General features: G+C 45.7%; 2 protein-coding genes across 2 annotated transcripts in view; one reads left to right on the forward strand and one right to left on the reverse strand.

The window, feature by feature from the left end:
• On the forward strand, positions 1–15,526 carry fancl (FA complementation group L). The gene is made up of 14 exons (XM_012819861.3): positions 1–438; positions 621–679; positions 973–1,033; positions 1,560–1,616; positions 1,823–1,920; positions 5,361–5,457; positions 6,854–6,922; positions 11,429–11,579; positions 11,985–12,068; positions 13,243–13,288; positions 13,710–13,791; positions 14,738–14,854; positions 15,159–15,230; positions 15,433–15,526. The coding sequence occupies exons 1-14, from the start codon at positions 349–351 to the stop codon at positions 15,466–15,468; spliced, it is 1,119 nt and encodes a 372-aa protein (XP_012675315.1). The 5' UTR covers positions 1–348; the 3' UTR covers positions 15,469–15,526.
• Positions 15,282–17,544, reverse strand: part of vrk2 (VRK serine/threonine kinase 2) — a 19,432-nt gene continuing 17,169 nt past the window's right edge. The window contains exons 11-14 of the mRNA XM_012819874.3: positions 16,757–16,894; positions 16,511–16,654; positions 16,282–16,425; positions 15,282–15,977 (exon numbers count right to left, since the gene is read on the reverse strand). Coding sequence (XP_012675328.2) covers positions 15,501–15,977; positions 16,282–16,425; positions 16,511–16,654; positions 16,757–16,894 — 903 coding nt within the window. The 3' untranslated portion in view covers positions 15,282–15,500. The remainder of the gene's footprint in view (positions 15,978–16,281; positions 16,426–16,510; positions 16,655–16,756; positions 16,895–17,544) is intronic.

Raw genomic sequence — 17,544 nt, forward strand, 5'->3', positions numbered from 1 at the left:
CAGCGGGAAATAGAGAGACTGAACAGGCGGAAGAAGTGAATCATAACACAGGCAACAGTGCTGCCTGGTAGTTAACCAGTCAAAGAGTTGTAGCCTAAAGTCGGACATTATGCAAACTTAACCTCCGGGTTGTATGATCAAACAAAACTTACCAACCGTTAAACGAATTGTTACATGCGGAAGTGCCTTGTACTGTGTCTTTCATTCCATGCAGAAATGTCAGCTAGCTCACATTAGCTAGTTTGTCGTTTTTAGCCTTAACAATAGGGATATGTTTGACTGAATTGCATCTTATCGAACACCGTAGCCAAATAATAATCGTATGTTTCTAAACCTATTTACACACAAATGATGGACAGCCAAATAATGACAGAGAACCCGTTATTACTGCCTCTCAACAAGGACAAAACTGTCTATGATGGCTTCATCACCGTGCAGGTTTGTAGCTGTCAACTTTTTACAACGTGTCGATTAGTCTAACGTCAACTAGCAATATGCACAGTAACCTGCCAGCATGTTAAACCGTGTAGCAATGTTTGAACACAAACGGAAATCAGGGCCGTGTAATAGGTATCTGTCTCACTTCATGTTAACTGCAACAAGTCGTTTTTCCTATCCAGGAGAGGGATTTCAGGATAAGAATATCTCTTCCACCAGGTCATCAGCTCAAACAGGCAAAGTATGTCTGCAGTGATTTTTGCATTTACACTTCAAGTCACTTCATTCATTCATGCTTAGGGTCATTCTTAATATCCAGTGTTTTGTATTGTCTTCACTGCAAGGTGCATGTATAGCAAATCTGTTTGTGTAGTTCCTACGATGGTGATGGTGTAGGATAAACCACCAGGAAAACGGGGACACATTTAAACGGCCACATTCCAGCCACTTAGCTCTCATATGAAGCATTTAGATCTCATGTGTTCTCATTTATAAATTGTGCACTAGCTGTTCAACCTCACTGGTATTTTACAGACTGCACTGCTGCTGGCAACTGAAAAGGCTTCTGAGTGGATATCAGCCAATTCTAAAACAGGTACATTACAGTGTGTGGTACTGTGAGTCGTGTTTGAACTGGCATGCAATACCACCTATCTTAAACTTTTCTTTGTTTGTTCTTTCTTATTGAACTTTTCTTAATAATCCATTCCAAATAGGCCAGATTGTCTCTCTCAGAATTGGCCGCTGTGATTTCTCCAGCAGGTTCACCGATGCTTTTCATTATTTATAGTTTTATTATTATTTTCCATCCCTATGGCTTAATTAACATCTCTTTGATTTTTGTTTTGTTTTGTTTGTTTGTTACCTATCCCTTGAGGGTATTAGTACTAGATTTATATTTTACCCAGGGCTTTAAAGTTCATTATTTTCATGAACATGAAAGATTATTAGTAATTAACTCTGATGGTCACCTGCATTAATCAAAGTGTTGACGTTTAGTTTGATTCAAGGGCTACCCGGCGTTGCTTAAACACATCATGCTGTGGGTGGCACGCCACACTTGATGAGCTCTAAAATGGGCCTTTTTGTTTATTTGATGGGTTCATCTCTGTCTGTTACAGAGGTTGCATCACGCCCCGGACTTGGTCAGTTTCATTTTGGAGCTAAAAACTGTGCTGGTAAGAACACTGTGTTCTTTTTTTTTTTTCCCGCTGTCACAGTGTTTCAATATCTTTTGTATTATCTAAGTCAGGAAATAAGGTCAACTTAAGATATAGCATTCATATAGTATGTTTCACAACATACCTCTACATGCATCACTATTGAAGTGACAATAAATGTTGCTTTTTTTTAAAAATAAGCTGTGATTTTTCTCCATGCACAGGAATTGGCAATGAGGAGCAGACCAGACTGTCAGACCATACCACCTCCACAGTACTATTCCCAGCTGATCACAGAGATGCAGAGCCTGGGATGGGATAAGTATGTCATCTTTCATCTGCTGATCCATTTAGCAGCAGCAGCCGAGGAGCTTGTCATCAGTAGGTCCACAGAAATGCCAGATATCTTTAACTGCATCATGACCTGTAAATTAATTTCAATGACATTATCTTGTTCAATTCCTAATGTCCTTATTGGGTTTATTTTAAAGATGGGAGTTAAGCATAAAAATCTTCACAGGGAACGGTGTGTTAATAAATCAGTGTGACAGCTGATTTAGTTTTTATTAATTAAATATACGTTTAAATCAGGTTCATTCAACAGTTCACCTTCTGCTTTTGTGACAGAGAGAGCTAATGCAGATTCCTTCAGACAGTGATGTATTTGGTCAGGGTTTCAGCTGCCTTCTCATTTTCCACTCTCTATTAATGGCCAGAGATATAATTATGATATTAGCAAATGCAAATTGTTCTAATTGGAGACCCACTCTCAAGTTTAATGGGAGAATTTTGAAGTTTGGGGGGGAAAAAAACAAGGTGAACGCTCTTCCGTGTTTGAATTGCGGTCAGAAGCATTATGCGGCTGTTCTATCTATAAATGCACTTGAGATTAATTAAGATTCTTAATTGGTATCAGTGTTAATAGCCTCAAGTTTGTCGTAATCCTGGTCTGTGATTGGTTAAGGTAAAGGAAACCGCCGCGGAACCTGGTCATTTTAATGAGTTTTAGTTGCCTTGAAGATGTCACGTCCGGTGTTAATTACTGAGGGCACGAGGGTCAAGGTTTTTTTCTCCAGCGCTCTCCCTCACTCTGCCCTGAAATAGTGGCGAAGTGTCAGACATTAAGCGAAATTAGGGATTATCAAGCGCACGCGGACTCCTCTCGTCTGTCAGTAGTGGCGCGTTATCCTGTTCAGTCTGACCAGAAGGTAAGTCACGGGAAGCGGAGCCCAGAGAATCTCATCGTTATGCGTGCATTCTCATGACCTGATAGGCGTGTCAGAATGAGCTCTTTGATGAGCATCATGTGGAGGGTCCTGTTGTGAGGCTGCGTCACCTTTTTCTTTCTTCATGTAGGAGGGAGAGGCGACTGTGACCCCCCTCTGCTATCTTTAACACCCTGCCAGGATAATGACCTCAGCGGTGCTCTGCCATTGGCTATCACGTTTCTCCATCTCAGCCAGGCCCGCATTTGGATTTCAAAGCATATAAACCCTTTTGGCATCGGCAAGTGCCAAATAGCATTAACTACTGTTTTTTTGTTTTGTTTTTTAATATATCTTGTAAAACCATGCAAAAATAAAACCGCAAGGATGCAAGATGTCCATCACTACATTAGGGTGTATTTTTTTATATTTTTTTATGGTTTTCCCATCATATTTCTGTATTGTACTTTCATCTGTGTCCTGTTTGTATACACACACGCCGGCACACACACACACCCAAGCACACGTACACACACACACACACAAAAGCACGTGCACAAACACATGCCAAATGTTCTCTCTTCCATTTATAAGCAGTGCTGATTTTGTAGTTGCAAATGTAATGCTCTCATCAATCCTCCCAGCACGACATCAAGCTGTCAAGCTGTTTCAATCATCTGGAGTGAATGCCAGCATGGCTTGATACTGTTGCATGGGATCCCGTTAGAATACAGAATGCAGAATGCAGAACAGAGAGATGGCATTCCGGCTCGGGCAGGGGGAGAGAGAAACGCTGGCCCAGTGGAAGTGATGAGGATCTGTGCTCTAATTCTCATTATTTTGGTGTAGTGGAACGTAATTATGTGGATTTTTTTGTTGTTGTTGTTGTTGTTGTTGCTGTTATGTACAGTGACATCCATTGTTGGTTTTTATTATGGCCTGAAGAGTGGAGGAACATGATGGAGACCTAAATAGAGCAGGATGAAGATTGAGGGGGAGTTTGGCGCACAGAGAAGAGCATAGCACAGGGTTCAAGGCTCTCTCTGTGTGTGTGTGTGTGTGTGTGTGTGTGTGTGTGTGTGTGTGTGTGTGTGTGTGTGTGTGTGTGTGTGTGTGTGTGTGTGTGTGTGTGTGTGTGTGTGTGTGACTGACTGACGGTGTCATTGAGCGAGTGAATATGATAGGGTGAGAGTGAGGGAATGAACGAGAGTGACAGGGTGCGAGCCAGCTCGCGTGAATCAGTGAGTGAATGTCTAAAAGGGAGTGAGAGAGGGCGATCAGAATGGAGCCAGCTTGAGAGTGAGAGGGTGAACGAGCCGGTCGGCAGGCTGGAAGGAGAGCGAGAAAGAGAGAGAGAGAGAGGGAGGGAGGTAGTGAGTGGGTAGTAGAGGTAGCAAGCCAGCTTGAGTGAGTGAGTGAGTGAGTGAGTGAGTGGGCGAGCAAGTGAGAGCATATCTATTTCAGTATGAATCATTAAAAGGTGTTGAGAAGTGCTGAGCTGTGTTGGGCGCCCGTGTCAGGGAGTTTTATGTGCACGTAAGTGCAGCGTGACAGAAAACGCCCGGTGCGCCGCAGTGCCAAACAGCCACGCGTGTGCACTGACCACGGCAGCACACACACACACACACACACACACACACACACACACACACACACACACACCTCCCCCTCCCCCCACACGTCTCGTAAATAAACAGCAGAAATACAGCCCTGTCTGGAGGAACAGGCGAGCATTAGGAGATGTAAATCATAAGAAAGCTGCAGGAGAAGGGTAGCTGTCAGGCTTTGCCAAGGGTGTGTGTGTGTGGGGGGGGGACTGAGTGACTGAGAGGAGTAGTGGTATGTCTTAATCAGGTTATTACATTCACAGTGATGTTCAAAAACCCGTGACGGTAGGTCTGCAAAGATCTATATCTGTATGGTGCTTTTTAGATCACTGTAGGTCGCATAAACTATCAATGTAGGTTACATGTTCTTGGCCAGAATCACACACATTGTAATCATACAGTCTGTAGTTGTTGAGAGGGGGGGGGGATAGGTGGGGTGTAGGAGATCTTTGTTCAGAGTTTACAGGTGTGTAGAGTCTTATCCCTTAGTGCCAGGCCGAGAAAGTGAAATAAATATTTCAGGAAAGGGTATGCGTGCTCTGTTGCTCACTGTTATGAGCAGGACTATGGCATAGATGATGAAAGTGCGGTGCTCATGGCTGCGCTCAAGAAGTTAAATGTGGTCGGTCAGCGTTCATGGATTTTACCTTAACGATATGTATGTATCGATGTTTCACTTATAGTCCTTCTTTTTCATCATCTTCTTCTTCAGTCACGGTGTGGTTCTAAATGACATGTCTTTAGTCTTTCTTTATGTCAGTAATCTTTGTGTGTGTGTGTGTGTGTGTGTCTTGATTGTCCTTGTGTAGCATCTGGGATTACGTGAGGGAGTAGTACGTGTTGATATTGATCCATCTCTCTCTCCCTCTCTCCCTCTCCCCGTCTCTCTCTCTCTCTCTCTCTCTCTCTCTCTCTCTCTCTCTCTCTCTCTCTCTCTGTCCTTTCCTCAGGCTGTTGTTCATTGACTCAGAGTTCCGCACACTGAAGCTGCAAGGAGAGGACTCTGCTGGCCGTAAACACATCCTTACAGTCAAGCTCAAGCCCAATGTAATTGAGAAGTCTGTCTCCAGTGATCTTTTCCAATGTTGATTATTAATTATAAGTACGGTGAAGGCACTGATCACACTGTTGGAAGTAAACTTAGAGCTTATGACTCCAGATGTTTAGTTGTAGGTAAGTGTTTCTCTAAACACCCTAGTCGATCATATAAAAAAAAACAGCTGGTGTGTCTTCCACTGCTTTGAAATGTTACTAATAACTTTAAATCTACTCATTTTGTAATGGAAGAAGCGGATGGAAGACGACTCTTTAAACGAGGTCAGGTTGACATACACAGTTACTTCAGAAAAAAGAAAAAAAAAGACCAAGTAGTATGATGTTCTTTTTTCGGAGATGCCAGTGTTGAGATTTGTTTCCGGCAGCAGGCGTATGAAGCGCGGCCCCCCAAAGAAGTGGGGGAGTGCAGATAAGGAGTGCGTGCGTGTGATGTGGCCTAACGCGATTAGAGTGTGCAGCTCGGGGGAGTGTGTGTGTGTGTGTGTGTGTGTGTGTGTGTGTGTGTGTGTGTGTGTGTGTGTACCCCTGAGTCTGAGACCCGCTGCATCCAGAGCACCGCAGTGGCAGCTCACTCCGCTGCGCCCAGGCTGGGGTTAGCCAAGTCAGCTGTGTAGGGGTTTGGCGCTTGGGGTGGCAGTGGGTTGTCAGGGGGTAGTGAGTGTGTGTGTGTGTGTGTGTGTGTGTGTGTGTGTGTGTGTGTGGGTGTGTGTGTGTGTGTGTGGCAGAGATGCCAGCTCTGAGGCGGGCACAGTGCGGGGTCCTTATGGGATTCAGCGTGGCGTGAGGATTCCCCTCTGTGCCCACCTGCCCAAACGGCCTGCTGAGGCAGGGGAGGGGTAAAAATAGTGCGGCTGCCCCGGTGGCACATCTGCTGCCCCCCCCCCCCCCACAACACTCTCCCCCACCTCCCCTCCTGTAACATGGGGGGCTGTGCCAGGTAGCGCCGACCCATTGAGAGCTCAGCCAGGTGGGTGGCTCGTTGGGTCGGGCCTGTCAGTGGTGTGAGGTTGGGTGCAGGTGGGATTAGAGGCGAAGCAGCGGTCACAGAAATGGGCTGATTTCAGGTCCGATTCACAGTGGGTCCAAATGAAGCTGTAGCGTGGCAGAGTATAACATGCACATACGGTAAAGTCCCCTTATTTAACCCCCGTGCCAAATACACAACTGGTTTCATATTTTGAGAAAGGTATGCTACAAAACAAAACGTTTTTCATGTTGCATAGGAAAGCATAAGAGGTCTTAGTAGAAGGAAAAAGAAGAAAAGAATTTCAATATTTTTTCTTTTGTTAATCACAGTTAACTGTTGTTTGATGGCTTCCTCTTCTCTCTCTCTCTCTCTCTCTCTCTCTCTCTCTCTCTCTCTCTCTCTCTCTCTCATGTGTTTCAGTATCCGGATGAAGCCCCAGAGTGCGTAGCCGATCTCCCTTTTCCCTTCCTCATGAGTTGGACACCACAGGTACCCCAACCCTCCGCCTTCCTCCGCCCAGCCGTCTAACCAGCCTTCATCTGCCATTACGCCTGCTCCTTCATCACAGAGCAGTCCTCACGCGCTCCGCACTGATGATCTTTTGTGTCGTAATGACCGTCACTGTGTAATGCTCTGTTCAGCCGTCAACAGTAGCGAGTGCATGATGATGAAATGCGTTATGGAACAGTAACGCACGGCGCGCGCGGCTCTCATGTCTCGCCCCCGGAAGAATAACAATTAGCTCCCGCCGCCAGACTCGGAACGGGGATGCGGACAGTGATGAAATGAGACGAGGAGCGCTATAAAAACGCAGCCTGATTAAAAAGAAAAAAGAAAAGGGAAAAAGTGCCGTTACGTAATTCATAGCGCGCACTTTCTAATTACGAGGCCGGGGGGGGGGAGGCGGACTTATCGCTCCAATTACATGATCTGTCTGGCCTCGTATCCACAACACGCCACAGAGAGGAGGGAGTCGAAAGGTGGTTTTCTCCACTCACGTCAGAGAGGTTGTCTCTGTGTGTGTGTGTGTGTGTGTGTGTGTGTGTGTTTGTAGGGGTGAAGCTTTTTGAGGCTGTATTTGTTCATATATCGAGGCATGTTTGGTGTGTGTGTTGTGTATGGCATCTGTTGAACATGTGATTGTGTGCATAAAGTGTTGTATGCATTGCGTCTGTTGTGTGGCATCTGTTGGATACATGTGTGTGTGTGTGTGTGCGAGGTGTTTTTTGTGTGTGTGTGTGTGTGTGTGTGTGTGTGTGTGGTGGGCCATGCCTGAGGGGTGTCGGTGGGCATGGCGTGGGTGCATGGCAGGCTGGCGGATAGGAAAGAGGGGAGTGTGGAGTCGGCCGTCTGTCAGCTGCGGTCCTGCTGGGCTGCTGATGTCCTGAAGGACCCCCATCATCCTCCCCCGACTACTTCCACACGCCACGCTCCCAACACACGCTCCCATGAGTAATTATTACCTGTCTCCTCGCAGGGGCCAAGAACTGTGTGTGTGTGTGTGTGTGTGTGGGGAAGTAAGTTTGTGTGTACATGCAGGCGTGGCATGGCAAGGCTTGTGTGTGTGTGTGTGTGTGTGTGTGTGTGTGTGTGTGTGTGGGGAAGTAAGTTTGTGTGTACATGCAGGCGTGGCATGGCAAGGCGCGTGTGTGTGTGTGTGTGTGTGTGTGTGTGTGTGTGTGTGTGTGTGAGAGAGAGAAAGAGACAGAGAGAGAGATGGATGTACAGCGTGTATGTATCAGATGGCTTGGCTGCAGTCCTTGTTGGTTACCTGGTCCACCGGTGCAGGTGTGGCCCAGCGTGAGCTCGTCCAGTCAGCCATCGGCGGAGCAGCCATGGCCAGCAACCAGCTGGGAGGGAGGAGGGCTGACTGCCGAAGGGAAAGAAAGCAAGAATCACGTCAAATCTCCCACAATAATTACAACACCCAACAGCCTTATGGCGCCAATCCCAGAGGATGAGCTGATTAAGTTGACATTTTACTCAAAAGCTGGATATTTTTGAGTTGAACAGCAGTTGTGCGTCGACTGTGAGTAACTTAAAGAGTGTGGTTTCAACAGCAGCCTAAAAAAACAACGTTTTTTAAATGGAGAAACTCCAATTTCCCCCCGACTCAAGAATAGAGTTACTGCGGCTCGCAGGGAAATGTTGTCTACCAGCAGCAGCAGCACAGAATGGAGTTATTCCATTGATCAGATTTAAATCCACAGTATCCTTGATTCATTTTCCTCCTGGTTTTAATGACTTTATGCATTCTTGGTGATTACGAGAGGGAGGCTAATTAGATGTTTTTCACAGCTAGGTGAGCAGACTTCCAGCGCGCTCTCTCAGTCTGATGCAGGCTGGCTTCCAGCAGGAGCCTCCATAACAAGCTCGTTTTACTTGGACCATATATTTGTATAAAAGCATAACTATAATCACGCGCCTGGCATTAATTGGAAAGTAATTGCGGAGTCTTTGCACCTGTGCAATGCTAAATTGTGTGCACTCTGCCGGCGCCGCGACCCATCAGTTTTGGTTCATTTTGTCTTTCGGCTGTCGGGGCCCCCCCCCTCTTTCCTTCCCTGTTTTAAGTGAGTGTGTGTGTGTGTGTGTGTTTTTAGTATTAGTATTAGTATTATTATTATTATTATTATTCTTTAGATCAGGCAGTGCCTGCAGATGTAGATCATGCCGAATCTTAATATTTTCATTCTTTAGCACAAATACACTCCTTTTCAACTTTCTGTGTGTTTGTCTCACACTACTAGATCGTGCGGTTGTTGCTGCTGCTGCAGATTTTGGTGTATTTTTTTGCGGAGCATTTTAATTAGTAAAACCAATGCAGACTGTACACCTGACAGTGCTCAGATTGGCCAGACAGTATATTACAGACAGTGGTGCCATGATGAATAGAAATGACAACACAAAGGGGATGAAACCAATATCCACAATATATTGTCATGTGTGTTTGTGTGTTTGTGTGTGTGTGTGTTTGATTTTGTGTTTCTTTAGTTTAATCAGTGACCGTATGTTGTGTACCGTTGACTGTGTACAATACATGGTGCATGGAAGCACTGTACTGTTTTCAGGTCATTTGGTATCAAAAGGTCCTGAGTAGTAAACCAGGAACAAATAGAGAATCAGGCTCAGAATCTTTCCCTCCCGCTCAGTCCAGTAAAAACTAATGCTGTCTTATCTGGTAATGAAATGATCCGAAGCATCTCTCTCTCTCTCTCTCTCTCTTCCTCTTCTTCTTCTCCTAGTTCTCATGTACTTTACCCTTTATCTCCACATCTTCTCTTATTGTGTTTGCTGATAGGTTGGGCAGTGCAAATGAGAGCTGCCCCCCCCCCCCCCCCCTCTGTGGTCTGGTGTGCGGGGGCTACGAGGGCTGAGAGCACACTGGCCCCCTGGCCAAACCTTTCAGGGCTGCGAGTTTTGATTAAAGGCATTCGACCCGGACCTGGGCAGCCACATATGTGTGTGTACTGTGTGTGTGTGTGTGTGTGTGTGTGTGTGTGGGTATTTGTGTGTGTGTGCGTGTGTCGGGAGCGGAGCTTCACACTCCCTTTTGACACACACACACACACACACACACACACACACCACGTTTTCTCTGTCTTGCACACTGATGCAGATAGCAGACAGTAAAGCTGGGCGCACCGCCATCAGCCTGTCAATCAGCGCTGGTGATTTATGGCCTACACATACTTTAGCCATTAAAGCCTCCCAGCTGAAGAGCCGGGCACAGGAAGAGGGAGAGCCCAGAAGTGTTTGTTGAACTAAGACACAGAGGAAGCCAGCTCGAGAGGGAGAGAGAGAGAGAGGGAGAGAGGGAGAGAGAGAGAGAGTGAGAGTGGACCAGGCTGTCTGTGTTAGTGCCTGCCTGGTGGATAAAGAGAGACCATTGACTTGCACTTGTTTGGTTTAGTTTATTGTGGGGGGTTTTCTCGGCCTCCTCATCGTGTCAGACGTTTGATGGCTAGACAAACGTGTTGAGAGAGGTGCACTCAAAGGGAAACGGGGTTGTCAGGGATGGGAAGCTGACTGTCCTTTGGTGTGACTACAGAGAGAACATTTTCAGATTTCCCTTTTCCCCTTTTCAGGTTTTGATACTGTAAATGAGGGCTGGGAATAATGTGGAAGGCTGTGAATAGGGTTTTTGGTAGGGAACGTCATCTTCCATACGCAGGAGAGAGAAGTTGCACAGGTGGGAAGTGAATTACTCTCTATATATTCAGTGGTTCGGAGAATTGTTTGTTACACCTAACATTCTTGCTCAATTCCCAAGAAAGTCACAAGATCTGGAACGAAATTATTTTCTTACCTTCGGGTTAGTCTTGTCTCTGGTTGTGTCAAACAATAAGTGTCACCAGAACACTTTTTTTTTTTTCACACAAAGTATAATTAACTCTGAAATACAAAAGTTTATTAATTAGGAAGCTTTCTTTTTCCTCTGTTGACCCATAAACAAAACTGTGGAGAAACGTGGGTGTATTTGGTACAAGACGGATGCTTTGAAAAGAAAAATAATTGTGTACATTTGTAAGTGTGTCTGTGTGCTCACGAACATCAGGGAGTTAGTGACAGTTTAAGACAGATGGACAGAGCCACCCTAGCCCCTCCTTGTGCAGTTTCATACCAGCTGTTTAAGAGGAAATCATGGTGGCTTTTTTCTTTGATGCTGAAGCTTTTGATTCCTTGTGTGCAGATTGCCATAGACCTGGGGAATCTAAGGCAAATGAGCATCTTTTTTTCCCCCCTATAAAATTGCCATTAATTTTCCGCAGTCCACCAAATTCCTAAAGTCAATAGTTTTTCTTTTTCTTTTTGAACAAAAAATAGACCTAAAAAGAAGAAAAAAAAACGAGTTCTCGGTTCATTGAAATAGTTGAGGAACAGTATTCATTGGCTTCTAGTGGTGTCATGGAGACTGCCACACATTGAGATGCACCAGCTGTGTTCGGTCCACGGTTGAAGCATCTGTCGTCTGTTCCGCCGCGCCCCTCACAGAGCACCTTGGCCCACATTCACGGCCGCTTCCTGCTCCACTTGGAAGGCCTGGCCGAGTTCTGGTCGGCGCTGGACGAGATCGACGAACAGACGTGGGTCCTCGAGCCAGAGAAGCCCTCCCGAGCGGACGCCATGAGACGGATCGCTATTGGTAACCAAGCCTCCTCTTCCTCATCAGCTGTGCTTTACATTCCATTTATCTAACCAGCAAACGTTCTCACAGAGAGCTGTAGGTTTTATTTGTTTGTGCGCTTATTCTACTTGTGTAACCACCTCCGTGTAGCTTGGCTTTGACCCTGAGTGCATGTACTCGGTTTTTTTCTCTGCTCCACTGCTTTCTGTTCATGTGGGTAAACAACCAACCACTATCTTTTCATAGGCTGCTGTTGTTTTGAAATAATAACTGTAAATGTATCGCACAGAGCTCCCAGGCTGTCACCTCAGCCAGTGTGCCCCCGCCGTCCTCTGCAGTTGAGCAGTTATTTATCCTCTTCAGATAATTAGATAAGTGGACAAAATCATTTTCTGACCTAATGACCTATTAACGACTACACAGGGAACAATGTCTCCATAAAGGTGGAGATCGACCCCAGACACCCGAAGATGCTGCCTGATTGCTGTCTACTAGGAGCAGAACACGGTGGGTAATGTTCACCTCCCACACACTGATTTATTTTCTCTCGACCCCTCTGCTTCATGTTCACACCTACAGTTAAAGCTGGAAGTCACAAACACGTAGGCTGAATGTCTCGATCCTTGTGTGTGTGTGTGTTTTTTTTTTTTTGGGGTGACCTGCCCTTTCTAATTATCTCAAATAGTTCGTGGACATCTAAACAGCCAAGGCCTCGCTCTAAAACATGTCTACTCTACAACAATGGAAGCGTCCTCACCAGCTTGCTCACAATACAATGTTGGAGCACGTTCAGAATGTCAATGTGCAGTGGTGAAAGACAGTTTGCATCACTTAAGTCCCTGTGATTGTTTCTTTAAATCCAAGGTCATGGCTGGCTGACAATGGTACATGGCAACATGCCGCCCTGTTGCCTAGCAATGTTATTCATTGATATTAAATCCACACTTCAATAGTCAAGACAGTGGCAGACACTGAACCCAAAAGAAGGGGGTCAGACAGAAATATTGCTTTTTGCATTTACAAATGACAAAACAGAGCGAGCGGCCCCATCACACGCCGGCGAGATTGATCTCTCGGGGTGGAACAGCCAGGACCGTGTGTGCGATTTATTCGAATGATTTGAATATTTCCCTCTCTGTCGGGCTGTCGTCAAGTGAAGAGAAACACTTTGTGCCGCTTGTCTATCGCTCCCCGGCCCGCTCCGCACCGCGCCGCGCCGAGAGGAGAGAGATCAGTGGCACGGACTTGCACACTTCATGTCCCAGCATCTGATGGAAGACCACGAGACCCAGTCTGCATAGAATGGGACAAGGTCCACTTAATTGAAACTAATCTTCACAGACAGTCGACAGAAGAAAAAAAGGAAAAAAAAGCCCAGACCTTGTCGTTGTCTTTGGCAGTGAAAGCAGCAGCAGCAGCAGCGGCGGCAGCTCAGGGCAGTTTTGTCATCCTGAGACTGATTTATGCACTGACAGCAGGATTTGATTTCACCCCTTTTTTTTGTCACAACCTTTCTTCCAGTTTAGCCAGTGCTAGGCTTTGTAGGAGAACGCTATTATGAGTGTGGAGTCATTAGAAATGCACTGGTCCTGTTTAACGCTCTAAGATTGAACTTGCATTGTCTTTCTTCTCTTTTTTTTTAAATTTGTACTCATCTTTTTTACTTTTGCTCATCTTGCAGTGGTTACCCCCTTGAGGACCAAGCTTAATGCCAACATGCATTTATGGTAAGGAATGTATAATCACGGATCTGTCAGTGAATAGATGCTCAGAAGTATGAAATCGCATCAACTCAAAGGGATTATGGTCTGAATGTCAGATGTAGTCTGATATCTCATTTATTTTTTATACAGGTGTGCATGCAAATATGTGTGTGTGTGTGTGTGTGTGTGTGTATGTATTAGTCCTAATCCTTGCATCTGTTTATAAGCTTCCCTTGGTGTTTAATAGTGCTAAAATTAACCATAATCTCTGAAGACTTTTATTGTGGATGCCTTGGCCCTGAGCATTTGTTTGTGCAGTAAAATGTATTTCTTTTGTTTTTAAAGTCAATAATTGTGAAACCATATTCGTTAGCGCACTGCCTCTCCTATTTGCATGTTAATTCTTAATTAGTGTGTGAAGAACCAATCTCCTGCTTTCTTTCAGGAATCCAGACTGCAGCATTCTACAGAACATGAGGGATGTTCTAGAGATAGAATTCCCTTCGCCCTCCACCCACGAAAAATCTGTACGTCACCTTGTCTTTTTATTTATTTATTTATTTTTTTCCTTCATTTCACACAAACACACACAAAATGACATGCTCACTATTGCTATATTTTAGACTTTCTTCCTCTCCTATTTTTTTCCCCCCTCCCTTTTACTTCATGTTTCTGGTAGATTTGGGGTACGTATTTCCTTTAATTGGGTTGTTTACAGATAAGATCATTACAATAACAAAGGTGGCAGAATCTTCGGCAGTATCAAGAGCTGTTTAATCACAGATTCTCCATTTATCTTTCTCCCCCTCTCTCTCTCTCTGCGTGGTGGGTTGAAAGGGGTCTGTGTTTATCCGCAGACGGCACCAGTGATTAATGCTCCGGCATCATTAACATTCTGAAGAGCGAAAAGTTTACTTGACCAGATGTTTAATTTTTTTTTACCTGCCGTCCTTTTTAATGGATCGCTTGAAAAAAAAAAAAAAAAAGGCTTCTAATTATCTGAAAAGCAATATGCAAACAGAGTGAGTGGAGGGGGTGGGGGGGGGGATGGGTGACGGCAGCACTAGAGCCTTGAAGCTGTCGCTTGCTAAGGTGGGGGATTTTCTGAAGTGTGTGTCTGTGTGGTGGTAGGTGGGGGGGGGGGGGGGTGGATGGGGATCGGTGGAAGAGGATCAAGTAGGTACAAGTTCGATAAGCCCACTAAAAGTCTCCTCACCCTGTGGAAACAAACACAGTCCCCGCTGCATCTCAGCCTTTCAAGTGAGGAATGGTTACGAGAGGGAGGAAATGGAAATAAAATAACATTTCAGCTGATTACCAACTCTTCTAGTGAACTCTGTAAAACTCTCTGTTGGTTTTTAACTGTGTATGAGCCGCATAGCGTTGGTTTTTAACTGTGTATGAGCCGCATAGCGTCTCTGTTGGTTTTTACCTGTGTATGAGCCGCATAGCAACCCTGTTGTTCATTTCCAGAGCCTCAGCGCAGAGTGTGGCATCTGTTACGCGTACCGGCTGGAGTCGGCCATCCCGGACCAGGTGTGCAACGACCCTCGCTGTGGCCAGCCGTTTCACCAGGTCTGCCTGTATGAGGTGAGCGAGTTCATCTCCTAAGTCTGACGCAGCAGGTGTCACTGAAGATGATCTACTGTCCCTGTGCTTTGTCCTGATATCCTGGATTGTCAAACCTTAAAATACACATAACCTACAGTACGCTAGATTGTTGCCGCAGTTAACCTGTCCAGAAGGGACCAGTTATAGGTTTGTCTCTTGGTAAAAGGAGAACAGTCACTTTCTTCCTCAAGCAACTATGTCAAAGGGAAAGTGAATGTAGATATTTTGAGATGACACTGCTTCTGACCAGATTACTTTCCGACCCCTCCAATCCATCCTGCAGTGGCTCAGAGGTCTGCCCACGAGTCGCCAGAGCTTCAACGTTTTGTTTGGAGAGTGTCCATACTGTAGCAAGGTAAGGCCTCTGCCTCGCTAGAGTGCAAACAAAGACTAAAACAGATGCATGTTTTATGCTAAGCAAAAGGTGCATAATTTATTTCTTTTTTTAAAACCAACAACCATATTTTACTATACACACGACATCTGTAGGAATTGTTCAAAAATACATTTGTTTTTGAAATACCCCTGAAATACAGCAATTCATGTTTCTCCATCAGCCCATTACAGTGAAGATGGCAGTGCAAAAGGCTTGACCTGCATACAGCAGAAGAGATGTCCTCAATAGTCAGTAGAAACCCGTCACCATCCTCCATAAGACAGGCATGTAGTGGTCTTCAAGAGTTCCACAAACTAAAGCTACCAGTGCAAGAAAGAGGAGGCTCATAATGATCCCGCCAAAGAGCTTAGCGTTTCCCCAGCCCCATTGTCCTTCATGTTTCTCTGTCTGGTTGTGCTGTGAGAAGCCATAACCGACGTCAGAACCAGGATATTCCCACGGTTCTTCGTACCGTTGATCCAGGTATCCCCGATTGGTGTGGGTCTTCCTTCGGTGGTCTTGGTAGTGAGCATATTCCCTCCAGGAGTCGTCATAACTGCCACTGCATGTGTGGCCATTACTGTCGCAGTGTCTTCTGGTCATCGGGGCAGCCCTGTCTATGGGGTAATGCGTGTCTGAACTGCTCCATATGTGGCCTGATGGGGTCCATGGCAGAGCTGCTTCAAGTTCTGTTCTTCTTCTAGCATATCTGGCTATGCCTTTTTTCTTCACAGCACAAAAAAATTAAAATATGATTTTATGGTATATATGTAATGTGTATATATATTTCAGTGAATAAATACTTCTTCATAGACCTTGTAATGTCTTCATTTTAAAAAGTCAGCTTTGAGTTCATTATTTAAAAGGCGGATTTCAATATAACCCAGCTAACTAGATCACAGTAATAGTAGCATTGCATTCTACTTCCAAGCACACACACACACACGCACAGACTGAAGGAGGATGGGGGGGCCTCTCTCAATCAGTGCTGAGTCGGAGTCTTGCGGCGGGGGCTCCTGCGAAGGCTTACTTGCTCCAGTGCAGGGCATAGATCGTCTGCCGCAGGTGCTCTCAGGCCGGCCTGGGCTCTTCTGTACTCAGGCCCGGGACAGTAGTCTTCATCGCTCTCCACAGCCTTCACCCTGGGCCCTCTTTTGGCTTGACTGGTTCTTTTCTGCAGGAAAGGTTTCATGTATTAAAACGACAGTAGTGGTACATTTTGTTGGAGTTTCTCATGATGCAAGATTAAGAAACTTCACCTTCTGCGGAGTCTTCCATGCGAGGCCTCCGTGTCGAGCTGGGGCTGGACTAGTATCGTCTTCACCAGAAGCATCATCATCATCCTCTTCCTTCACAATGACGGGCTTACTGATTCTCTTTCCAGGTTTGGGTTGACCAGAACCCTAAAAAGGATGGGAGGGATTATTTCAGGAAACCAAAGTATCAAAGTCTCATATCTGCTTCTAACCGCATATAAATGAAATGCCAATTCTGAGTGATTATACCTGGTCATGAGACTTTCCTGATGGTTTTGGTCTGTGGACTCTTGGCTTGGGGCCGTCTTCGTCGGAAACATCACTACCAGAAAGAATGGGCTTTGGCTTGGCTGGTCTTCTAGCAGAAGGTTTGGCTTGGCCTGCAGTCTTGAGCATTAGAGAGGAAAAAAGGAGGTAGGAAATGTCACAAGGAATCTTTATGTTACTTTACATCCTCATGAATCACTGCTTTATTTTAGTCTTCGGCCTCAGAACGTGCTTCAGAGCGATGGGACAAAATCCATGCGGAAGAGCTTCTGTGCAGTCGGGCGCTTGGGTTATTCCCTCAAGTTTAGCATTTTACATTAATTCCAATTGTCAGTCTTAGTCATCTATTCATTGGCTAAGACCATGTGCAGACAGAAGGAGGTAAGGCAGAGTACACAGCTCTGACAAGGAGGGAGTGTTCTCCATTCTTCATCAGGAGGGGTGATGAGAGACAGAGGAGCGTGGAGGCCTCTGGTTCTTATTAAATCATTAAATGCTAGGAGCTCAGACCTCTCACGGGCCTCTGGCCACAGGCCTCCCTATCCTCTCTCCCCTCCTCTCTTCTCCTCTCCTCCCTATCCTCTCTCCCCTCCTCTCCTCTCCTCTATCCTCTCCGCTGTTTGAGGAGCACGGATGGAGAGGGCCAACAATAAGAGTCCGAGGAGGAGGAAGAAAATCCCCATGCACTAACGCCCCCCCAATCTTTTACTCCCTGACTCTCTAACTCCTGTCTCACCTTTTCTATCTTCCCAGCTCTCCTTCGCTCCCTC

This window comes from Clupea harengus, chromosome 13 (assembly GCF_900700415.2).
Source record: "Clupea harengus chromosome 13, Ch_v2.0.2, whole genome shotgun sequence".
In the NCBI taxonomy this organism is placed as follows: Eukaryota; Metazoa; Chordata; class Actinopteri; order Clupeiformes; family Clupeidae; genus Clupea; species Clupea harengus.